The 26,331-nt window shown below is 42.1% G+C and overlaps 1 protein-coding gene across 2 annotated transcripts; it reads right to left on the minus strand.

Annotated features, from left to right (window-relative positions):
• Positions 1-12,733: 12,733 nt before the first annotated feature.
• LOC100192558 (uncharacterized) lies at positions 12,734-25,628 on the minus strand. 2 transcript variants are annotated; one of them, NM_001365537.1, is made up of 22 exons: positions 25,119-25,516; positions 23,224-23,298; positions 23,082-23,135; positions 22,913-22,978; positions 22,770-22,828; positions 20,991-21,025; positions 20,768-20,857; positions 20,653-20,699; positions 20,474-20,574; positions 17,443-17,538; positions 17,299-17,363; positions 17,148-17,219; positions 16,907-17,053; positions 16,490-16,806; positions 15,448-15,511; positions 15,175-15,350; positions 14,426-14,527; positions 14,302-14,352; positions 14,061-14,204; positions 13,873-13,968; positions 13,363-13,464; positions 12,734-13,114 (listed from the first exon to the last, which is right to left on the minus strand). In NM_001365537.1, the coding sequence occupies exons 1-22, from the start codon at positions 25,362-25,364 to the stop codon at positions 13,019-13,021; spliced, it is 2,301 nt and encodes a 766-aa protein (NP_001352466.1). In that variant the 5' UTR covers positions 25,365-25,516; the 3' UTR covers positions 12,734-13,018. The 2 variants fall into 2 exon arrangements, with proteins under 2 accessions (NP_001352466.1, XP_008678750.1); XM_008680528.4 differs by having other exon boundaries at positions 12,770-13,114; positions 22,770-22,831; positions 25,119-25,628.
• Positions 25,629-26,331: the final 703 nt, after the last annotated feature.

Genomic DNA, 26,331 nt, shown 5'->3' on the forward strand with positions numbered 1-26,331 from the left:
AAGAATGCTCAGCAGCGCCCTCCAGGGTCTGCTCCACTGCCTGAGGTGCATTTCAATGTTCATAAGCCTAATAATAAAAAGGGATTCAAGAAAAATTTTAAGAATCCCACTGGACCTCGCAAATTCAATAAGCGCAAATTCCATAAGAAAGGGAAAGGAAAGGGCAAAGGCAAACTTCCACCACCTAAGGGCAATAAATTTTGCCACAAATGTGGTACTGAGGGCCATTTTGCAAGGGACTGCACTTGCCCTAAGCATCTTATTCTTTTATATCAACAATCCCTAAAGAAGAAAAAGTCTGTCAAGCCTAGTTTTGAGGCTCATTTCAATCTTGCTGAAGCATCAACTAAGGTTGGAAGTTCTTCACTGGTTTCTACTGAATTGAAGAACACTCTTGCTGAAGAGAACCTCACTGCTGTTGACAACAAGCCTATCCTTCTACAAGATGATGAAGCCAATGACATGATCATTAAGTATCTGTCGAAGGATCCATATGAAGATTTGGCATAATCTATCATGCTTGGAGGTTTAATTTATGATCAATTTGGATTGTGTGATTGTCCTATATTGTCTTTATAATATTGTTGTAATAAGTAGAGATATACAAACTCATGTTTTGAGATGTAAGATACTCTACAGACCAGTGTTGGGTATTGTGAGTAGTGCGAACTCATCAGATTGAGTCGCCAAATCATTATTGTAATATTGTTTCAATAATGTGATACTTAATATAATGTTTTGTATAGTAACAAGTTGCATCACAAATTCTTATTCAGAATTTTTCTTTATTTATAACTGCATAATGATGTCAACTCGACGGAAGAGGAATTATACCTTATGGACAGTTGTACCACAAACTCTATACTTAGAGAGATCAAATACTTTTAGACTCTTAAAGAGAGAGGTGGAAATGTTTTGACCATCACTGGACGCGATGCAGTGATTGTTGGCTCTAGACGAGCAACTATTACCCTCCCCATGGGTACTAAAATTGTTATCGAGGATGCATTATTGTATCTTGATTCCACTCGTACCCTCCTAAATTTAGAGATATCCAGCAGAATGGATTTCATATTGAAACCCATGATTAAAATCAAGAAGAGTTCCTCTTTTTGACCAAGCCGAACAAATATGGCAAACGTATATGCGAGAAAATTCCATCACTCACATCTGGGTTGTACTATACATATATTAAGTCCATTGCACATATTGCATATAAGGTGATTTTCCAAAATGTTGATCCATTCAAGATTTGGCATGATCGACTTGGTCATCCAGACATAGGGATGATGAGGAAAATCACAGGCAATTCTATTGGTCATAATTTGCCTACAACAAATTTTCCCAAATCTAAAGATTTCATTTGCACTGAATGTGCAACTGGGAAACTAATTTTAAGACCATCACATCTCAAAATTAAAGTTGAACCGCTTAAATTTCTTGAAAGAATTCAAAGAGATATTTGTGCGCCAATTACACCAACTTCTGGGCCGTTCAGGCACTTCATGGTCTTGATTGACGCATCTACAAGATGGTCACATGTGTGTTTACTATCCACACGCAACCATGCATTTGCCAAGATAAAATCTCAAATTATCAAGTTAAAGGCAATTTTTCTTGAACATCGGATTAATACAATACGAATGGATAATGCTGCTGAATTTACATCTCAGGCATTCAATGATTATTGTATGGCGATGGGTATTCAAGTACAGCACTTGGTAACATATGTCCACACCCAGAATGGTTTGGCTGAGTCACTAATCAAGAGGATTAAACTCATTGCAAGGTCATTATTTATGAATTGCAAATTGCCTTCGTCGTGTTGGGGTCATGCAGTTCTGCACGCTGCCGACCTTATACAACTACGACCAACTGCTTATCATTCCACTTCTCCAATACAAATGGTACGTGGAAATCCTCCAAGTATTTCTCATTTGCGTAAATTTGGATGTTGTTTATACATTCCAATCTCACCACCTCAGAGAACAGCTATGAGCCCACACAGGAAAGTGGGGATCTATGTGGGATTTCAATCTCCGTCGATCATTAAGTACTTAGAACCCTTGATAGGGGGTCTATTTAACACCAAATTAAATTATTTGGTCTAGCCAATATCCCTATATCCATCAAAATCACCCTTGAAGTAACTAAGGTGTTGAACTAGTGAGAGTTCATCTACATAAGACTAGTTTATAAGCTCACACAAACTTATACTACAAGTACTCTAAGCACACCAGGAGCCCCGACACATACTAGTAAGCAAAGCCCATAAAGCACAAGTACTACTAGCACTACTCACTAGTTACAATACACAAGCACAACTATAAGCTATACACAACAGAAATTCTACCTTCACTGCCAAACGATCCATCACAACTGAGCCATGTCTCAGATAGGAGTGGGCGTTCGGGTTACCCGAAAATTTCGGGCTGGGTAATTCAGGTATTTAAAATTTCGGGTTTTGAGAATCGATACCCGAAATTACAACGGGTTTTACAATACCCGAAAAATCGGGTACCCGAAATTTCGGGTTCGGGTATTCTCGAACTACCCGAACTATTGTGTCGGCTTCATAAAAACACATACACCCTATTAAATTAGTATAAAAATACAGTTTGAATAATGATATACATGGACATTTAAAGCACAAGAAATGTACAATCATAAGTTATGCACACATACACATTATCATAGATGTACAAATTAATAATTAAGCATGACATGAGTACATGACACATGAAAGTTCGAGTAATTCGGGTATTTCGAGTACCCGATTGTGATACCCGAATTACCCGAAATAAATTCGGGTTTTGCAAGTTGCTACCCGAAATTCCAGAACAAAGTTCGGGTTTCGGGTATTTCGAGTTCGGGTTTCGGGTTACGAGTTTTTTGCCCAACCCTAATCTCAGACTTGCCATTCACTCTAGTAAACCAGGCCATCATAGCTAAGCCATGTATCTTAATCTTCTCCACCTAGCCACATGACATCATGTCATATCTCATATATATTAAGCTCATTTATCACACTCGTTGATCATATCAATATAACCAAGTCACTTCACCCCCACGGCTCAAGTAGCCCTCGCTAGTATACCTATGGACTAATCACCTGTGTATTTCAATATGAACATGTATTTGTACATCTAAATTACCACTCAATTACCAAAACTAAACAAGGAACTTACACTTTTTCTAATCCATTTCTCGCAAAAATCATCTTCTATCTTCGGGTTCTCTTAGAAAATTCAAGAGAACCACTTTGAACCAAAGAATCCTTCGTCGCACCAAATCAAGAGAAGAAGGACCTCTACCAAACACGCAATAGCTACTCTAGTTACTCCCTCCATTCTTAATATCCAAATAATTTTAGACAAATAATGAGTCTTGTAAAAGGTTAATTTGCTTCTCACTAATTAGTAGTCATGTTGTCCACTTGCTTTGTTTTTAAGTAACACATATTTTTTATAAAGAATGCATGTCATTGAATTCAACTACGTACCAATTATGTAAATCATTTTATGTAAGGGCTAGTTTGGTCCTAGATTCTCGGGGATTGAGTGGGAAAATAACCACTCAATCCTCAGGAATCCTAGAGGAATTTAAGTTTCTAAATTAGCCCTAAGATGATGTTTAAAATCCACCCATAAATGAGGTTTAAAAGATAGACACGTATAGGTAGGACTGATATTGGGGGTCTACTTTATCGTAGATCCTCAAAACACCTCGCCTTCGAATTGAATAAATGTGTTTTAGGTACATCATGAAGAACAAACGAAGCCATCCTTTGGCCAAAGTGGCTAGCGAAGAAGCTTCACACAAGTGCGCGCGTGGCGAAGGTGCATGTCGAGGTAATCGGCTTCGGCGTCTTAAGACTTTGCGCATGAAGCGGGAAAGGAGAAGGATCGGAAAACTTGCGCTGCAAGAAAGGAGGAGAAAAGACAGTATTGCCCTGCGATACTTGTAGACCATAAGTGTAAACTTCTCGGGTATACTTGTAATTTTGTACGAAGTTATATCTCTCCCCTATAAATAGGTGAACAGTGTCATGCATAAATTCATTTTTGAAGGGATCATAGCTTTGTTAACCTCAGCCTTTGAAGTACCTTCGAGCTAGTATCTCGTGTAAAGCCGAAGGTACGTTTGTAATTACTTGTTATACTATAAGGAATAAAAACGACAGGTATGGAGATTCGAAGATAAGTTGAATTCATTGTTCTTTACGATTCGTGTATTATCTTCGTCGATATTCGTACACGCGCATCCTTTGTCTTCTCCCTTCGAAGAAGAGTTAAAAGAATGGAGATACATGGAGAGGTGTGTCGTTTTATAACTTGTGTTGTCTTGTTTTTTTTGTCCTATAGCAATGGAAAACAAATGACCAACAGTAGAAAATCTAAAACATTTTATAATTAAAAATAAAATCTAAACATTTAGGCCATGATCCAAACCTCTAGAAATAATTGTTAGCCGTGAATAAGTTACTAGCTAGGTTTAGCTGGGCTAGAGCAGCTATCAACAACTAATAGGTATTTGTGAGGTATAACTAACAATTAGCTGGTCTATTAACTAAAATTACTGAAATGTTTACAACGGAGCCTTAGATTATCTCTAGTAGACTCCCTATTGTACACCCTATCTTATTCTATATTTCAAGCTCTAATCTGCAAATATTGCGATCTACAGTGCAAAACTGTACTTTGCATTTTACACGGACCGGTGGAGATAGTCAGATAGCTTACCTTAATTTTTTTAGGATAATTGGAGCACTATACAAATAGACGACCCTGCATTAGAAAGTTTATACCTACTACTGTTGAAACTACTAGTAGGAAGTGAATGCCCTTTCCCAATTTGTCGCCGGGTTCTTCTCTCCCCATCCCTAACCCCAACGGTCGGATCTCAACCACCTCCCCCGTAGCAGCGAGGAGCGAGAAGAGAGAACCGAGGGAGCGAGAAGAAAAGGCCAAGACTCCTTTGACCCGTGAACAGTGTCCGGACCCCCACCGCGCGCTGACGTCACCGGCAAGCAAGAGGGCCCGTCCGTCCGTCGAAGCGCACGTGGTCCCACGGCGGCAGCCGACAGCGACCCCTCATTCACGAGCGCGCGCCGGTGTGACAACAACCCCCACGCGGCCACGCCTCCTCCCCGTCCCGTTGCTTTCCGCGGCGCTCGCTGTCCCTTGCGGGCTGGCGTGGCGCGGGCGCAGCGCAGCGCAGCGGCCGGCACCCGGTGCGTGGTGCGTGCCTTGGTTGTTCTTCGCCGCGGCGGGTGTTCGTGTCGATGGCCGGTTCGCGGTCCTGGGACCTGGGTCCGCCGGTCGGACCGGTACGTGGTGGGGCTGGAGCTGGAGCGGTATGGAGACCGGGCCGGGGCGTGTCGGGTCTGGGCGGCTGGCCAGGACCACGTTCGAGTACGAGTAGTACGAGTACGACGTCGCTGTCGGTCGTAGCGTTGTTGTCTCTGCAAAGGACGTTTTCCTGTCGCGAGCGCGCGCGGCAGTGTCTCGGTTGTGTTTCACGTGTGCTCGGCTAGCCGCCTGTCAGACGATACTGTGTGTATGTATATACACAGGAGTAACGACGGAGTCCTGTACCGTGCATGATTCATCATGAGCGGCCACAGATGTGTTCGACGTACGACGGCATTAGAAAGACGATGCGCGCGTATGGAGCAGTCGACCATGTTGGATTGCGCCCAATGCAAGGTACTCATACCTTTTGTTGCCGTAGTGGTAGGTAGTACACTAGTACGTACGTACGAATAGTCACCAGGAGGTGAGGACACCCGGCCTATCTATCATTGTACTCCTATACGGTGTACGTCGGACATAGGAACACTGCTCTCAACTGTTGACGACACTACGACAGCGATCTCCTCCTCCTATCCGATCCGGACGATCCCCGGCCCGCATGTCTGTCTGTTGGGCGTACGTTCGCTCCAGGTGCGGTTGCGGCCTCATGTGCAGTGGAAAGGAAGCGGCGCGCGCGAGACATACATGAACAGGCCATCCGCTGTTGATCGGAGGAGGTTTGGATCGCGCGTGGCGTGGGTCATCTTCTCGTGTACCACTCCTGCGCAGGAAGAACCAGTGGGCAGGGTTTCAAAGATTGCCTCGGGATCGGCGGTTTTGACCGCAAGCAGCACGCAACGCAACCTAGGGAGCTGACCCCAATGCGTGACGTGACGTCGCCCGGAGCTGACCCCAAACCTGGGGAGCACCGCCCTCGGAACTGCCGTCTGGAAATTACTAGTACTGGCCAGGATTCATGCACTCTGCACGGTCATCCCATCCAGCCTTCCCGAGCGTAAACAACAGAAACCAAGGTTCTCCACTTGACGGACGCTGTACGATCCTGCTCCAGCCAGCCAGCCATAGTGCCCCCCGCTTCTCAACCCCACGTGAAGCGGGCCCGTGCATCGCGCGACCGACCCACCCACCCCAGGTGAGGTGCCGGCAGCGCGCCTAGCGATCCGTTCAGGTCAACGGCAAAGTAGCGATCCTGTACTGTATGGCCGTGTGCATGCCAGGCGCGCACGCTTCTCAGACTCTTGGCCGAGAGGGATCGATCCGTTAGCGACCCCGAGGGCCCCAGCAGCCTACCGGCGGCTGACAGACGCACGTACGTAGCGTGCTCCAACAATGCGCGGTCGCCGGCCCGCCAGGGCTGCTGCTGCTGCGGCAGTTCGGCCATCACGTCGCCGGCCTCAAGAACCAGGGCATGCCATCTCCAGCGATATAGATGTCCAAACGGCCGGGAGTGCTCGGCCACAACTAGGCCTAGCACGGATAGAGCTGTGCTGGTCCGGCCCATATTAGCTAGCGGGCCGGGTCGGGCCGGCCCATGGGCCCCGAGCGAGACTTAGGCACGACCCGCTTGGTTAATAATCGTGCCGGACTAGTCCACGGGTCTAACGGGCTTATAACAACATATGATGTTTAAATGATTAAAGATATCCTAAAAGTATGCATATACGAGGGTTTAAACCATATGTTAGCTCTAAATATTTATTTACACCCACAACCAACAAAAACACATGCTTCTTGTGTTTTCTCTACTATACTTAAAGCACCAGTTTCAACGGTCGTCCCGCGTCATCTTTTTACAAATAATCTCTCACAACTATTTCAAATTAACTCGTTGTACGTCCATCTGGTTTGCGCAACCAACCTCCACGTCCCAGAACACACCTTCACATATAGATGGCCAAACGGCGGCTCGGTACGGGCGAGACGCCCGTGGGCCACAGCTCTGGCCCAGGCACATTATGCCGGCCTGCTGACTGTGTCGGGCCAGCCCGTTAACCCATTTGGTTAAATCAGCGTAAAATGTTATAAAACGGTGCAGGATGTGGAGTTCGAACTCATGCCCTAATGGAAGAAGGACGAGAGACACTGGGTGAAGCTGTCTAACTAGTAGAACATTATACTCAGATGTTTTTAATATTGAATATAAATTGTATATATATGTATATTCTTTTTTTGTAAAATAAAAAATATAATCGTGTCGGTTCAGGCCAGCACTATGGGTCGAGGCTACAGCCCAAACACGACACGACGTTCTTGGCTCTTGCAAGCATTAGGTCGTTTCTGAGACCACATTGACACAATGAATTTTATGGTGTTTGAGGTTGCTGAATTGGATGGAGCAACAATGATTTTTCACACTAACAGTAAAATGAAATGTTATTTTTGGTTTTAAACGTTAGTAATTGCTACGAAGTAGCATAATTTATATGGAGCGCATCCAGTTTTTATTGATTCCTGACTTTAGCAACCACTCCATCTTTTGATCTTTCTTATAAGTTTGAGTTCATGTAACTTAAATTAGAAACTTGAGCTCACAAACATTCTTATTTGGTCTCTGTATAGTGGAATTATGTCATTCTATAATATCTGTTCGTTCAGTCAGTCGTTGTGAACTCTCTTTTAATCGCTCACTTCATTGGCCGTATTGTACCAAGACATATTGGATGGAGTAAACAATAACATTAGTTAGTCAAATCAAAAAAATATTATACGGAGAGCAGAGACAATCAATAAAATTTTTTGAGATTTTTTTGGTGGATAGTTTACGGGTTATTGTTGTAATCCGTCGCAACGCACGGGCAACCAAATAGTATACTCTATATTCGAGTATAATATACGCATTAATATGAAAAAATAGAAAAAAATAAAATCGGGTCGTGTCAAGCCTAACCCGCCGTGTCACGTCCTCAGTCATGGCCCGGTGACCGGGCTGGACCGGACCAGACCTAATTCATTACGTGTCATAAAAGATTTGGGCCAGGCCAAACCCGTGCCCGATTAGCTTGACCCGTCTCGACATTTATATCCAGCGCTTCTGCTCGCGTCGACCCTTCGTGTTCAGGGATCTGACTTCTGACCAACAGGACAAAAAATATAGGGTGGTCATCACCTCACAATCTCACTACAGCTCTCAGGTTGCAGACCCCTTCCAATTTTTTTTTTACGATGAGCCCCAGCCCAAGTCTCAAAATACTAGCCATTCCGGCAAGCGCGCACTTAGTAAAGTGGCCGAATTAATCATCGCATTACATTGGTGTTGTCAGATCTAATCGACCTGTTCCATCGTAGCACTCAGGTGAGTGAGGCACATGCCGTATCAGATCAGATTCTGAGGATCAGGGCGCATTTTTTTTCTTTCTATTTTTCCTCTTGACGATGACAAGTCAACCAAAAAAACAAAAACTGGCGGCACTTATCATTGATTGTTATTGTCAATTGGCAATCGAGTGTAGCTTGACACCTTGGCATGCATAAAGAGAATATACTTAACAAAATGGGTACAGGTACAGCAAGCAAACCAGGTGACCTGGGCTCATCCTAGCACCACGGCCTCCCATGAATGATGAACCTCGGATTAGCCAAGGATAGTCACCGACTTTTACCTAGTGAACAATGGTTATATATAGGACATATTTATTCATCACCTGTAGTTATAGACCAATGGTCGGACTGAGCCAGCCTCCCTCCCCCCGCACGTGGCTCCGTGCCAGCTCCAGCCGGTCGATCGAGCCGTCCCCACGCCCGCCCAACCGTCAGACCGATCCGCCCCACCGCGCAAAGGTTGAGCCTAGCCAGTAGCCACCACAAGCCGAGCGCACCTCGCCTGAAAATGACTTAATGTTTACTGAATGACTTAATGTAACAAAAAATGACTTAAATTTTAGTTAGACTTTGGAATGACTTAATATTACTAAGATGACTTAAATGGTTTCTTGACACTAAAATGACTTAATTTTTCTAGAATGACTGAACCAATAACATAAGAAATGTATGAGAAACCTAAAAAAATGGCTAAAACAATAATAATTAAATATTTCCTAAAAATAGCTTAATATTTATGTACCTAGACTTTGGAATAGTTTAAAGTTACCTAGAATGACTTAAATGTTGTCTGGACATTATAATGACTTAATAATTCTGGAATGACTGAACCAATAGCATAAAAATGTCTGAGAAAACACCTAAAATGATTGAAAACAATAAATAACTTAATATTTTCTAAAAAATGACTTAATGTTGATTGGAATAACTTAATGTGGATAGGAAACGAGCCATGCGGGGGTGGAGCCATTCGGGGCATGAGCCGTGTGGAGCCGAGCCACACGAGTCGAAGTCATGCGAGGGGCGGAGCCGAGCGGTCGGACGCGCGCGCACCAGCATGGTCCAAGTGATGGACCGTTGGATCCATCACACTAGATGATAATAGAGTATATATATAGTTTGTATATTTGGAGCTCTGGGCTTTCAATAACTAGAGGAAGCCCTGGCTCAACGGCGCCATAATACCTTCACCGTTGTACTATAATTAGTCTCAGTATATCATAAACTGTTTCTAACGAGCCTACATGTATAGTTGTTGATGAGATCCTATATTTATTGACGAAATTAAGCATTTAAATCATTTTTTTGTTTTCATGCATGCCAATCCATTTCCTTTTCAATGCACATTCTTGGCATCCTAAATTTATGGTTATGCAGCAGGAAACATATTTTTTATGCGGTATATTACATTGCATAAATATCTATACCGTGTAACATAATTAGTATCAGTATATGTCATAAACTGGTTTCAACGATCCTAGCTATGGCTGTTGTAGAGATCCTACTTTTGTGAACGAAATAAATCATTTAAATCAGATTTTTTGTTTTCATGCATGCCAATCTATTTACTTTCAACACATATTTTTGTCATCCTAAATTTATGGGCATGTAGTAGTAAACAGACTTTTTACGCGGTGTACCACAATGCATAAATATCTACACCGAGTAGCATAATTAGTATAGGTATATGTCATAAACTGGTTTGAACGAGCCTAGCTGCATTGTTGTTAGAGAGATTCTATATTTATAGGGGAAATAAAGTATTTAAATCAGATTTTTTTGTTTTTATGCATGTTAATCCAGTTTCTCTCGACGCACATTCTAATGCTCTTAGGCCTTGTTCGTTTGTGTCGGATTGCACCCGAAATCGTTCCAGTTAATCAAAGTTTATATAAATTAGAGAAGCAATCCGGTTAAGAATCGTTCCGATCCACCAATCCGGCACAAACGAACAAGGCCTTAGAACATGTTCGGTTCCTACGGAACAGTGACCCTGAAGGATTCCAGAACGAATTATTCGGTTCCTACGGAACGGTGACCCTGAAGGATTCCAGACCGAATTACTTGGCTAATTAATATAAGTATTGATGAGCTGGAATGAATGCTGGTTGCATTTCGAAACAACCGAACAGGCCCTTAGGTGGCTCCGACTCAGGCTCATTTCTAAAGCCCTCCCAAACAGCGCCACAAAAACAGCTCTGGCTGAAGAGCTGAAGCCGGTCTGTACTGAGGAGCCGGAGCCCCAAAAGGTAGCTCCACCTCCGTCGTTGTTCCTTGTGTAGCCAGACGCGTACAACAATTAGTATGTGGCAGTTGTAGCAACAATCAAGTAAGCAGCATCTGGCAGGAAGCAGCAAGTAGTAGTGTTTTAGGAGCTGCCATGTTCTATGAAGTAGCAGCGAGCAGCGTTTAGCAAGTAGCGGCAAGTAGTGACGGGTTTATGCATTAAGTTCAGCAAGCAGCAAGTTCGGCAATAGCAGTAGAGACGTTTTGCCAAACGATTTATAAAAATGTATTGGCTTTTGCAGAGAAGCTACTCTTTTGGAAAAGTTGGAGCCAGAGCCATTTTTTAAAGAAGCCGGAGCCCTCCCAAACAGAGCCAAAGTCTCTATAAGAAACCATAACAGGTAAAAAGTGAACCATTATTCCCTTATCTAAGGTTCGAAGACAGGGGGTAAAGGGACTATTAATGACTAGTCCCACCGTCCCTATCACATTGGTCTTATTCGGTTATTTTCAATCCATATGGATTGGGGGATTGATACGGATTGAGAGAGATTTTGACTTACTAGGAATTGAAACCCCCTCAATCCCCCTCAATCCATATGGATTGGGGTAGAACCGAACAAGCCCTTAGCACGCTGGCCGAAACCTTAGAACCAAGGTTGCGAGCCTGATTTGATGGCAAAAATTTAGTTGCTAAGTCTTAGGCAAGTTAAGATTTTTGGTGGCCATTTGGTTTAGTATTAAAGTTTATCAATATTTTATAGTTGGTATGTCAAATCTATAGCAAATACTTTTGCTAAGTTTTGGCAACTTTTTGTTGCCAAATTTTGGACATGACAAATTTGGTAGTCAACCAATCCTACCCCGAGCGACTTAGAAGTTGTTTGGTTCCACCGCTACCTATCACATCAAATGTTTAATTGACAATTACGAGCATTAAATATAGTCCAATCATAAAAATAATTAAACATACATACTACTCCCTCCGTGTTTTTTTATTTGTCGCTGGATAGTGTAATTTTGCACTATCCAGCGACAAATAAAAAGAAACGGAGGGAGTACATGATAAGACAACTTTATTAAGTCTAATTAAGCATATACTCCCTCCGTTCTAATTTATAAATTCATTTTTTATTCTTGTCCCATAATATAAAATGTGCCCTCTCTAATATACATATATCGATACAGTAGTATAAATAGAATTAAATATATTTTTTAGTTTTTAAACCAAGGGTGTTACAGCTTATATATGCTTATATATTGAGAAGGATGAGTATTTAATACTCGTAAAAATTCGATTTGACACGGAACTTTGGCCTGAGAACCAAACGCCCCCTTACACTTCGCCATCAAAAGCGCGACTGGCACATCAAAAAGCGAGTCGGGCCGTTGAGCCGTCATATCGGCGGCTCAAGCACTGAGGCACAACACAGCGTGTCGAACAATGGACATTTATATCCCAGATAAATGCCGATGCTACCACAAGCATAAACACAGTGCGCCCGAGCCCGATGATGCAGCGACGATGACACCATCGAATTAACATGATGTCCTGGTAGGACTAGGGAGCGAGGACCCAGGAGATAGATACCAAGCTCCACACTACTGGTTGATGCTTTTGGTTCAATCGATCTGAGCACCCATGAGGCCATGATCACTGCAATTTTGGTTGGTGATCCTTTCACTTCAACGTGGTGTGTGTCTGGGTGGTTGGGGGGGGGGGGGGGGGGGGGGGGGGGGGGGGGGGGGGGGGGGGGTGGGGGGGACCGCGAGTCCTCAAATACAGCCATTACTCTGCTGGTCAATGCATAGTTAATGGTTTGCTTGCTGTTAGATCCGACCATCTGACGTCATTCGGTCAGAAGAGACGGCATGGTAGAATACACTTTTTCTTTCCGTTTTTGCCGTGGTGATAAGATGCCAAAGAATGAGGGGGCTTTTATCATGGATTGCTATCATCATTACAACACAATACCTGAGCAGTCGGCAAGAAGAGAATGTACAACGGTTGCAATGGATCCCCCACTTTTGCGGTGAGGCAATAAAATGGGCATCTGGGCTAGGGTTGCCGATTGTGTCGGCAGCAAGGAATGGGGATTCAGCCTTTTTTTTTTGTCTTTTGGTGTACTTGGCTTTAAAAAATGAGGTCAGTTGGGGTCCTAGCACTCGTCTATGGACACTGCCTTGGAGGCATCCAGGTAATTCAGTCGGCAGGTACCTAGGAGGAATTCCGGGAGTTCTTCATTTGTGTTTCCCTGCATGAGGCAAATAATGAATTTAAAGCATGTACTAAGTGATAGTAGAAAGAAATATAAATCTTCTGTGATCTCTGCGGACGTATGCTCAACTTTAAGGCAATTTTAATGTGAACATGCGTTTTGTGAATAAGCTAGATGCACGATTGTCTTAAATCTTCTGTGATCTTTACAGATGTATGCTCAATCTTGAGGAAATTTCATATGAACAGGGGTTTTGTGAATTAGCTAGATACACGATTGGATACCTGTACCAAGAAGGCCATTTCGATCACAAGATTGTTCAAGTAGCCAAGCACTAGGCTCACCACACCTCGTGCCACCGTTGATGAACCAATATCAACTCCAAGCTGGAAAATTACAGGCAAAGCTGTTCAGAGCTGAATATACCTTCTGGGGTCGCAGAAAACTTATTTGTGTTGTAACATGCAACGTTGTCAGAAAAGTAAGTTTAAATCCAACAGATATGTAACAAGTCAAAGGCAACCTCTAGAATATTTGTTGTCCTTATCACAGATTTTGCTTTGCAGATATAACATGAAATAATAACAAAAAATGCATAATAGTGGTAAAAAGGAATGCAAGCTGACATTACTTTTGCAATTGTACACTATGCAGAGAGAAATATAATCATAACAAGTCAAATTAACTGCTAGAAATCCAGTAGGAACAAAAACACACGGCAAGGCTGCATTTGGATGATAAAACATAGTAGAATGTTACAAGAGAAGCTAACAGATGACATGCTTATAGCTTACCTCCAAATAGTTTCTTCCACGAAAATAATTGATTTCTAATGCTTGTCCAACCAAGCAAGCTTTCTTGCCCACACTCTGTTTAACAATCCAAGATCCCTAAATAGACACACATTCCAAAAATAAGATATTGACAGTTTACTGAGTACAGCTTAAAACAGATCAAATAAGGCTCAAAGTGCAAAACAAACCTTTGAGATGTAAGGAATGAGCTTGAACCTTGAATTTCTGAATGCATCATCTCCATTTACAAATCTTTCAAGCAGAGGGACCTTTTCTAATGGTGTATCCATCATATAATACAAAGCTAAGCTGTATGTGGTTGAACCAGGAACCTGTACTCATCCAGTCATAAACAAGGAATTAAATTGTTGTACATCATGTGACATATCAAGTATCAACCCATGTATACACCCAAAAAAAATAGTCCACCTGAATGTTTACAATGAAGAAGAATCGGGTGCCCCCTTGTGCTGCACATTTCTACATAAAAGCTATTGGTAAATATCTTCATTATTGCTGCCGAAACAAAATTATTTGCTTTAGCATGAGGTACCTGGACTAGCCCCCCAGGGCGACCAGCTAGATCATCCTCACGCTTATCAGATTTTATCCAGTCAGCACCTACCATTTGCATCAGGGTACTATTTGCCTTGATCTATCAAAGTTACAGGTAAGTTGTATCAGTATCATCACGGTATCTTGAACCAACCATTTAGGAGTTATACTGAACTATGGTGTTTCCCTACAGTTTGCTTTTCAGAAAGGTAGCAGTAGTGAATAGTGATAACATGGATAGGACAATTATCCTGAAAGCTGCCCTTCCGCACAGTAAACCACTACCAAAGAGTTTATGTTCAAGTTTTTTTGGCATCTAACTAAGATATTTAAATCTAGGGATGAAAACAGATAATTATTTGGATATCAATTTTTTGTCTTTTTTATTGCAAATAAATATGATATAAAATCTACTATGCAAATTTGTATTCTTGTTTTTTAGCATTGAGCTTGTAAAGATTCATAAAAGCTAAAGCTCAAATTTATCATATATTTTATAAAATTCGGATACAGATTTAGATATTTTTTCACCTTTTTTGTAGGGAGCAAATAACGCATAAAACAATTTATGTAAATTTTATTCTTATTTGTAATAATGTGGTTGATAACATAAGAAAAGATCAGCATCAAATTTCATACATATCTATTTTAAAATATTAAAATTTTCCTAACAATTTGGATACCGCTTTCATCCCTATTTAAATCAGTTTCTTTTTAGGATTTGATCTTTGCAGTATATCAAGCAACCTTTATACGATCGTGCAAATAAGTCTCTCCCCGGATTAAGAATGTTGTAGGATCTGTCATTGCCCAAGTAGAAGGCACTGTATAGCTCGAATCTTTGGGAAGAGTATATCCATAGCAACATGGCCCATTATCAGCATCTGCAGCTCCCTGTAAGTCAATGTATCCTCTTTTCTGAACTGAAATAGAGGAAAAAAAAGAAAAGGAAAGATCAAAACTAGAACAACAGAAGAAAAAAATAAAACTGTTGGCCATTGGGCAGAAACTGTAACATACCTGCAAGATCATGCAACCTTTTTACAAAAACAGCAGCAGTGGACAGTTTAGCGTGACGCTGGTCCTGAAAGAAATGCCAAAACATTAGTCACAAAGTAAAAACAGCACTGTTCACCTAAACTGCCGTTTAGTTCGTCTAAACGGTAAACGAAAGCCACCCATGACCCATGCCCTTTAGTTCCTAAACGTTAAATTAAACAGCTTGGCTGTTTAAACCGTTAAAAACCATCTAATGGTCTAAACAAAGTCGAGTTAAATGTGATTAAATAAACTGAGCGTGCATTTAATTAACCATTTAGTCAAAAAGAGGATTACAACTAACACATTTGTTAGAATGCTTATTTTTTACCTGCGTAGATATCTAACTTTCTAGCATATTTGACTGCCATAAATAAATATGTATATTTTAGTGAGGTCATTTAACTCCATGTAAACACTGTCTAAATGGCCTAAACGATAGACATCGAATGACAGATTGTTTACAGTTTAGCGTCTAGAATACACTGAAAATTAGTAACAAATTTGTATGTCCTGTTAAGTAATGCCATTCTTTGTAGTTAACTTTATGTTCACTGTTCTGACATTAAATGCTCCACCTTTTCAAGCATGGACACATTTGGTATGCTCAAATCCTATTTTAATTGTTGAAAAAGTAGAATCCATAGTATGTGCTATGAGGGCTGCAAGCACACTCAATACAAGGTGGATATTTGAAAACCAGAGCAAACATTTTTTTATGGGACACTCAACATTATTTGTCTCTAAATTTAAATGCCAATTAAATTTCAAGGTAAAAAATAATAATATGTCATCAGCATATCGATGTATTACGTAAACAACCAAAGACACATCTTTACTATGACCATATGATAACTAGTACCAAAACCACACATCTGTAATATACTAATATGACCAGAAGATAATAGTTCAGAACATGCAGTGTAGAAGAACTGACTCAACCGCTGTTCTTCTGATAAGAACAGTGGTAAGTTATTAGCATGGCAATCTTGTATCATGCTTCATACAAACACACTGAACTCACCGCAGCATGCAAGCTCTCATCAGAAGGAAACATAACTTCTCTCTGATCATATTCTGATTCGTCTGGCACGTCAAAGAACTCATCTGCTGCATCATTGAGTTGAACAAAGGAACCAGTACTGCTTAAGTGCCTGTTAGAACCACCCAGTGATCCTTCAGTAGGACCTTCAAGTCTTCCGTTCTCATTTTCTTGCTGCATTTCCAAATTTATTCGCTGATTTTCACCTTGAGGTAATCCCGTGTCCCTGGTCAACTCTCCAGATGAGAACTCCATGCAAGAACAATTACCATTTTTCGCTCGGAAGAATTCTCGTAGTGCTGAAAAAAATGTAAGTCCACAGAATATTATTGAAATTTGCAAAAAGAGAAGTGCCATGGTTGCATTAGGCAAGATGTATTGATGTAATACAAGACATACCTGCTACTCTGCCTAACATTCGTATAGTGATATATTTGGCAGATGATGTAAACAGATAAGACTTCCAGAATTTCCAATCTATGGCAAGCATGTGCTTTACAACTGATTGTCTTCCTTGATTGACTGGTGATATTACATAACCTCCACCTAAATATTCAAAAAGGCACATATCAGTGAAGTGTAAGCAAATACTATAGTTAAGTTCCCACAGAGATTTGACTGAAAGTAAAGCATACATTACTTTTAAGACATGCACGGATGTAGCCTTTCTCGGGACGACATTTGTAGTGGAAAACAGAGTGGTATAGAATTACTGGAAATTCAAGATAACTGTCAGATCTAGATAACTGCAAGTGGAATATATATCACATTTTTTTGTCAAACAATAGTACCATAAGTTCCATCATCTTCTCGCCTCCAATATCGTCTAAGTAATAGATCTCTCTTTCTCATTCCCCTGAAAACTGAATATAATGCAATTACAACTTAATAAATATGCATGTAAATATAGCAGGATAATCAAACCAGCATCAGACCATGGTAACCAGTCGCTTCTTAATTTCTTTTGGATTATGTCTGTATGCCCATCAAGATGCTCGATTACCTTTCCTTCCCGCAAACAGAAGTCCCATCTGAAAAAGGATCTCAACTATTAATTGGTTCAAAAAGAAACACATTTAAGTCAGGTGTATGCATATCAATTATCAACGTCATCTAGTCTTAAGTTTATTAATGAGAGAACAGTAGAACAGATAATTAATTAAACACACTGAAAATATAACTAACAGTCTAACATAACCAGGTTCTTGAAAAGCTTCTCTAAGGGACAGTTTAGCAACCCCATTTTCCCAAGGGATTTACATTTTCCCAAGGGAAATTTGTTCATTTTCCCTTGGGAAAATGGAGTTGCCAAACTAGCCCTAAGTTGTTTTCCTGCCAAGGTTTTTCCTTAATGAAACCTGGATGTAACCTTGAGTTTCTAAAACCCTTTTTCTTCTTAACATATTGATATGCAGCTCTCCCGCGTGTTCGAGAAAAAAAAACTTCTTAGGTACTACACATGGCTTGTTCATGCCAAGTTTAAGTTTAACACTAATAAGCTCAGGTTTAAAATAGCTGTTAGTTTAGGAAGTTGAAGTTGTTTAAGCCACCGCCTATTTGTTGCTTGTTGGTATTGGAAGGTTTAGCCACCAAAAGATATTTCCATTAATTAGATAAGGGATACATGTAGTGGCAGACAGGGTGGTGCAACACCACTAATGGGTTGTGGGCCACAAACCTATACAAACCTAGGCCCAACACAGGAATACATAATATACATACTCTAACACACCACGTAGTCGAAACTCTAGCGACGACGGATGTTGAGACTAGATCAAAACTCCGAGAACATCGACGTAGGGAGGCCCTTGATGAAGATGTCGGCGAATTGAGAAGTCGTCAAAACATGACGACACGCTCGCAGACGAAGTGGAGGTCGATCTCAACATGCTTCGTCCGCTGATGCTGGATGGGGTTGGTGGAGAGGTAAATCGTGTTGACATTGTCGCAGTAGATGATGGTGCTCATGGTGAAGGGGTTGTGAAGCTCCATAAGGAGTTCCAGAAGCCAGCACGCCTCAGCCACACCATTAGCCACAACACGGTACTCGACCTCGACACTCAAGCGAGAGACAACATGTTGTCTGTTCGACTACCAGGAGGCGAGGTTGCCGCCTAGGAACACAGCGTAGCCAATTGTAGACCTACGTGTGTCTGGACAACCCGCCCATTCAGCGTCATTGTACGCGACAAGCTCAAACGCCGAGGAACGCTAGAGAAGAAGGTCGTAATCGAGGCACCCGAAAGGTACTGGAGTATTCGCTTCACAGAAGTGAGGTGCGGCTCCCGTGGATCATGCATATATAGACACACCAGCTGAACAGCAAGGAGATATCTGGTCTGGTGAAGGTGAGGTACTGGAGAGCGCCAGGGAGGTTCCTGTAACCAGTGAGGTCACTGACAAGGGTGCCATCATCTGAAGAGACCTTGGCTTGTGTATCCATTAGGGTGGAGCAAGGCTTGCAATCAATCATGCCAGCCCACTCAAGGATATCTAAAGTGCACGCCCGCTGATGGAGGAACAAGCCATGAGGGCGGTGCTCAACTACAATACCCTAGATCCTTCATAGCAAACTCCTGTTGCAAGGCTGAGATGGTGCGCTGCAAGAGGGCGGGACCAGAGGCCATGAGGACAATGTCTGTTAGAATATAATATAAGTGAATTGTCCACCTCCTCCCATCAACTTAAGCTTTTGGGTTGAACTGGTTGGTGCATGCAACTTAATATGGTATCGGAACCAGAGGTCTCGAATTCGAATCCTGGTTAGCACAATTAAATAAAATAATTGTTGCTCGCTCCTATATTCCACGTCAGAGACCCAAAAGAGGCTCGACGTGAGGGGGAGTGTTAGAATATAATATAAGTGAATTGTCCACCTTCTCCCATCAGCTTAAGCTTTTGGGTTGAACTGGTTGGTGCATGCAACTTAATAATGTCGTCGACGTACAAAAGGAGGTACACAGTGTCACCATGCAGCGATAGATGAACATCGATGTGTCCGACTTAGTCTCGACAAAGCCCAACGAGAGCAAGACAAAGCAATTGTACCAAGCTCAGGGTTCCTGTTTCAGGCCATACAACAACTTGTTCAGTTTGTAGATCATGTACGGATGAGCTGAATCCACGAAACCGATCGACTGGCTGCAATATTGTCTCAATCAAAGCGCCATGAAGGAAGGTGTTCTTGACGTTCGACTGATGGATAGGCCAAGACCGCGAGAGAGCCAGAGACAAAACGGTGTGGACAGTGGCCAGCTTCACAAGACTTAAAAGTCTCATCACAATCAACTCTAGGACACTTGTGCCACTGTCACCTCCGCCTGCGCCACGCGTGGCCCCGCCTCTTCAGCCACCTTGGCTCGCTTCGCCGACCCCACCCACGTCTACTAGCGGCGTGTGCGGCCCGATCCCCTCCGTTGAGCCGGCCCGTGCATCAACCCGCTCCCGGGATGAGCTGCCTGTGTACCATCCGGTGCTCTCCACTGCAACCCACGCCACGTTCACCTAATGGTGTTAGTGTAACTTTTTACTGTTACTGTGTATACCTCTATTGTAATGGGCCTCGGCCCACTTAACTCGGCTTTATCAATACACTCCCAACCCTGATTAGGGTTTAGGTTTCTCTCATTCCAACAAGGTCCACCCTGGTTTAGTCTATCTGGGTGGTGACAGAGAAAAGCATGAAAGGAGTATAGAGAGCCAGATAAGACAGACCAGCTAGTAGAGGCATACATCCAACACCCACCTCGATACAGAGTGGGGTTTTCAGATTTTCTGTAAGCAGTAAATCAGCAACTTCCAGCTTCGTTTTTTTATGAGCATGTAAAGAAAAGAAATGGACACTAAGAGAAACTCTCAATGTTTTTAAAAATAATATAATATACTAATATTTTTACACATATGTAACAAAAAGTAGTGCGAATGTTTCCATAAATTAAAAGTTTGAGCATGGGAACGCTGTCTTACTCAGATCTTGATTGGCCAAGGGACATTAGAGTCTGAAAGACAGCCTCGGAATTCGCATCAACCACACCAACTGCCATTATAGCCGGATGATCATCCCAATACTGAGGAAACAACCTAATTATTATGAATTTAACAATAAATCCATGTGCATGCACAACACGTTGGTGAGTAAGATATACCTTCCCATGAGAGCCACCATCGTTTGCCTCGGTAAACAAACGTAACCCTAAATGCAAGTAAATTGGATTTTAGCAGAAATTTCATTGATGGAAACAAAGAAATTTATACCATTACCGTTTGTACAGCCAAATATTGTCCATGGAGAAGGTGCAATGACATCAGATGCCATTGGATCGTTATGAGCAGATGAAAATAAAGTCCAATCTGATAAATTTTTCACACAGAAATAAGAACAGTGTGGAATTAAAGAGCACAAAGAGATTCATTGCTTCTATAAACATTGTCAAAAGCTAATTATTTTATAACGATTACTCATTCAACTGAAAACTGTAGTTACCTATTGAGTGCATACGGCTATTGCGGCGGCTCAACCTGCAATGGCATAGTAGCCAATTAAACAATAGAGAAACTACACATACTATTAAATAAATTATGAATACAAATTATAAAGCCAATTCTACCCCAAAAATAGTTATAACATCACAGAGAGAGCAAATAATTGCAATGGCTAGCATTGTACAGGCAATCAGTCAGACCAAGGCATATGTTCAAGTGTAACATAATAGGGTTGTGAATTCGCAACACTCAACCTCCACATGAGCAGACTATGTATCCATACCCAATTGGGCTTCTGTCCCCAGTTTACCAAAATCCAGTTGTCACAATAAATGTTGTCTTCGGCATCATCATGGCCTCTAAGACACAACTTTGACTATCAATTCCTATTCTATACAGTTTTAATGAGCATAGCAAAAGTATAATACTCTGTTCCAAATTATAGGTCCCTTTAACTTTGTCCTAAGTCAAGCTTATTTAACTTTGACCAAGTTTTTAGAAAAAAAATGCATCAACATCTACAACAACAAATTAGTTTCATTAAATTGTTCATGGAATAGGCCTTAATAGTGCATTAAATTGATCTTGTATCTGTTTGTTTACAGGAATACAGTAGGGGAAGCCCCTATTGTAATTTGAACTTATAGATGTGAATATTTTTTTTCTAAAAACCTAGTCAAAGTTAGAGAAGTTTGACTTAAAACAAAGCTAAAGTGAGCTATAATTTGAAAGAGGCAGTACTATGAAACTATTTCTTGAAGAAAAAAATACTCAAATCATTTATCAAATATCCAGATTCAGTACACAAATGGCAAAACACACATGATAATCAAAGTTTAGATTGGTTGACTGCATACAACACAAATTTCTTTTAGAGTTAAGTGGGACACTCAACTGGGACAGGGTGTGATAGTGACAACTACTGCGCTTCATGTAATGTTTCTCACCATAATACTTGGACCCAAGAACCACAGCATTGGTATGCTCAAATAAAGAACCACCCCCTTGGTGCTACATCCATTTCCTAGGTCCAAAATTCACTTATCGCTCTGCCCTGGGACAAGCTACAGAATACAGATGCGTAGCAACTCATTTGGATTCGGCCTTTCTTCACACGGGGAAAAATAATAATCTAGAGTTACCATGTGTGGCCTGCACAACATTATATGCAACTAGTACTTACTGTACCATTTGAGTATATATACACACCTCTACTCAACTTGATCCACACTAGCCACTCCAACTGGATAGGGGTTTACAAGAAGCAAATCAAGGACAATCGAAACTATAGCTCTGCATCTCATCCCTTTTAATCATCATAAACATCTTAACCAAGTATCAATTGAAACAAAAGGATGGCATGTCTTTTGTACCACTCTAACAAAGACTTGTGTTCAGCATAATAGCATAGCCCTACCTTGCGGAAAAAGGGATAGCATGACATATCACTGTATTTATGGTTGTTTTCAGGCATTAACAAGAATTTATAGCATACACCAAACAAGTATTATGTTATCGATATTCTTGATTCCTAAGGGTAATGTACCAATATTTGCCATCTCAACCATCTGATAGCATCCCTTACACTTTAATCTGCACAAATTTTGAATTGCAAACTATAGGGGAAAAACTAATCAAGCCAAAGCAACATAAAATTAAATTATATGAATGTTACAACAATCTATCACCTAAGTAATCCCACAACTCAACTAGCTTTTTGTAACACTGCTTCCAGTTCATATGCTGAATAAATTACAAACAAAGTGTGACCTGCAGGTACCTGAAAGCCTGCCATCTTCTGTGTGAACAAGCAACAATGTGCTCATCTTTTCTAGGTGACTGCTAGCAGAATGGAAAACATATGAGTGCTTTATTGAACATACTGATAGCAAAGTGGAGCAATAAAATAAGCAAAACTCTAACCTTTAAGGCAGACTCCATTAAGCACCTGATCCACCTAGCTGCTTCTTCTGAACTTCTCGCACCCAACTTGAAAACATTGGTCAACAGAGGCGAAAAGAAATCTTACTGTCACAAACCAAACAGAGCAATACAAGCTGCCCAATGAAAGGAGTAGAATATTACTCCTTACCTTAAGTTGATCATAATGATTGGAAGAATTATATAGTGTGAATATGTAAAAGTCCTATCAAATAAATGGTGAGGAAAATACTTAAGCTATTGTTTGCATAAACCTTATGTAAAAGTGATAAAACAAGTAGAATAGGTCTTACACTCCTATGTACACTTTCTCTGCCATTGTCTGTCACACGAATACAAGAGTCAATTATTGCACTTCTGACAGGATCCTGCACCCAAACAGAGACAAAGGAAGAAAAAGGAAATTGTGTCATGGTTCAAAAGAACATAGAATTGGAAAACCGAAGTTTCATGCAAGGACTGAATGTAGCCGATAGAAAACTTTCAAATGTTCCAAGTTCAATTTAAGCTCGGAATAGCATATAGACAATCACCTCTCTTCCTAGTTGCCTAAACATTGAGTAACAAACTGAGAATGAATGCAGGCTGCTGCAATCACGTATGTGGGGAGCCAAAAAAAGTACTACAGATGCCATATCGTTCAGAAGGGCCAGCATGTGTGTTCCCTATATGGAACCAGTAGCAGACCCACCAATAGGGCAAACCAGGGCGGTCGCCCTACCTAGAGCCGACGTCGACCAACACCACCCCCCCCCCCCCTCCGCTGACCCCAGTGGCTAGCTGACGTCCGGAGGTAGGCCAGCTCAGTTTAGTAGTGAATTAAAGGATAAAATGACAAAGCCTAATAACTCAGTTGCCAATACCACGTCTTCCGACATTTCCGTCCATTTTGCGTCAAGCGTTGGCATTCCCCCTTGGCCCTTCTATTCTCTCCTCACTCTTCTCTTCTGGAGTTCTGAGTCTTCTGACACCACAAAAGTTGAACTTTTCTAAGCCTCCTAGAAGATCTTGTAGTAGTGTGGTTTCCTCATGGACAGTTATGTGTATGCCTGTTGTTGGCCGTCGTAAGGAGGCCATTTTTGTACTGTTTTGGCCATCTAAGGCCTTTTTCTCTTCTTAATATAATGATGTGTAGTTCTCCTACGCTTTCAAGAAAAAAAAGATCTCTATGTGCTTACTGCTTAGTATCTTAGTGGTGGTAGTTTCCCTACTATGTTTAAGATTTTTTGTTACATATTCAATTAATTGTCTAATAAATTTTTTTAAATGCAAGTTATCTATACTTTTCTGTTTTGATCATTTTATGCAATGTATGGTGAATTATATGGACTACGGAACAGAATTCTTCTAATGTGTTCTTCATGTGATAGGTAATTATATTCAATCTTCGTTTATACCATATATTTACTGAATTACTGATCAAAATATAATTGTTATGTGATATATTTACCGATACAAATATGGTATACATGCGTGGCTCCACCGATATAACGGTGAAGTTTGTTGTGAGTATGTGTATATATATGGTGGTCTGTCCTATCTCAAATTTTTGGCTGGGTCCGCCATTGAATGGAAGCCACTCAAAATTCAGGCAATGTGGTGTTCAATGAATGCAACCTTTCAACTTCAAATACTAAGTACCAGTAGTTTGACTCCACAGAACAACAACCATGATTTTAACAAACAATTGATTGAATTGAACACACATTTTTGTTTTCCTCCTAAACCTTAAAACGTTGCGTAAAGGTTGGGACCATAGCTGTTGTTGTCTCAGCACCATTGTCCCATTTCGATAAAAGAGTCTTAGAGAAAACTTGGCGTACAAACAGTTCAAACTGGCTACGGTGCCACTGTAGTGCAATTCTGTTCCGGGTCAGGACATCGAATTATAGCTTCCCACTTTTATCCAATGCGATGTCATCCACCTACATAATTCGCATGCATTTATCTCAACCCAACGGCTGTGTAACGAACAGAAACCAACCCGAATCAACTCCTCTTGACAATTAGCATAACGATTCCGTTCGAGCACGATCAGCAGAAAGCATCAGAACCGATCGAGCGACTGCGTTCACGTTCACTCTCACGCAGCGGACGAACGCCCAGGATCCCACCACAAAAATGCGAGGAAAAACGAAGGGGGGTCCCCGCCGCCAACACAAAACAGAAACCGAGAGGCGTGCGTTACCTCGCGCTTGGAGGATGGCGTGGACTTGAAGCAGCGGAGCGCGGCGTCCTCGAGCACGAAGTAGCGCTTGCGCGAGTACTGCATCCCAAATCGGTTGGATCGGATCAGGTACAGCCAGCCCTCCATCCGCATCGCCTCCTCCCCGCCACCGGCCGCGGCATGCGCCGCCAAGTCAGGCGGCGTCGCCGTCGCAGTCGGCGCCCCCACCGCCGTTTCCTCCACGACCGCTACCTCGCCGCCAGCCATTCGCCCGCGGCCGCTGGCTCCCCCGCCGAAAACCGATCCCTCGGGGGCCCCTCCCCTCCTCTCGCCAAGGACGGCCCCGCAGTAGCGCCCCTCAGCTCCGCGTCGCCACGCCTCGCTTGGGATGGCCTGGCGTGCGGCCGCGGGGCACCTTCTCCCTGCGTTTGTTTTGTTCGCCGCAGTCGAATTGAATTGAGCGCAGGCAGGCCGCAGGCAGTCGAGGGGTGGCCAGAGGCCCAGAGCGAGTAGTAGGACGACGGAGGTCCGTCTCCCCGCGTGGGTCCCGCCGGCTGTGGGCCCCACCCGTGCTTTTCTTTTCTTTGTTTCTCTCTGATGGATGAGCTGTTACTTCCGCTGGCTTGGCTGGTGGTTGGGATTTATTTGTTCTGCGCTCTCTCTCTCTCTCCATGCGTAATCAGGGGAAAGAAGAGGAGGAGGATGACGCAAACGGTGAAATGAGGAGAGAGGGAGAGTGGGAGACCGTGAATGAACGGGTTGTATTCTGCCCGCGTGCCTCGGAATTTTCGGTGGAAAAAGATGGCCGTGATGACTGTGACGGGTACGTGCAGGAAAGGGTCGGGTCGTTGATTTGGTGAAGGCATTATATGGGGATGGCGATGGAGGAGGACGCGGATTATATGGGATTTAGCGAGCAAGGAATTCTTCAACCATTTTGGATTTCGAGGGGAAGGGGGGGGGTTTTGAAAAGGTTTTGAAGGAAGGGTTTATTTGAGGTGGCAAGTGAACGAACCCTTTGCTTGTTCAGGCTTATTTGGATTCATGTGCTAACATCTAATACTAGTTTAACTTCTTAAAATATGCTAAACTTTTTAGCACATCGGATCTAAACATGCCCTCGTCTTCTTAGATTTTGTTTCTATTCTAAATATTTGCCATATTGTTTCCGAATAATGCCTATGTATTTATTTTGTCCGATAACGACCAGATGGCGGGGACAAGTTGACGTGAC

This window comes from Zea mays, chromosome 1 (genome assembly GCF_902167145.1).
Source record: "Zea mays cultivar B73 chromosome 1, Zm-B73-REFERENCE-NAM-5.0, whole genome shotgun sequence".
NCBI lineage: Eukaryota > Viridiplantae > Streptophyta > Magnoliopsida > Poales > Poaceae > Zea > Zea mays.

What these genes read in the sequence shown, in the direction of transcription:
- LOC100192558 (XM_008680528.4), bottom strand. Translation starts at nt 25,364, where the DNA reads ATGGCTGGCGGCGAGGTAGCGGTCGTGGAGGAAACGGCGGTGGGGGCG. An exon ending in TCATTCCTTACATCTCAAAG is followed by an intron (nt 13,969 to 14,060) that starts GTTTGTTTTGCA and finishes GTGTCTATTTAG; the next exon opens with GGATCTTGGATTGTTAAACA. An exon ending in GTGGAAGAAACTATTTGGAG is followed by an intron (nt 13,465 to 13,872) that starts GTAAGCTATAAG and finishes GTAATTTTCCAG; the next exon opens with CTTGGAGTTGATATTGGTTC.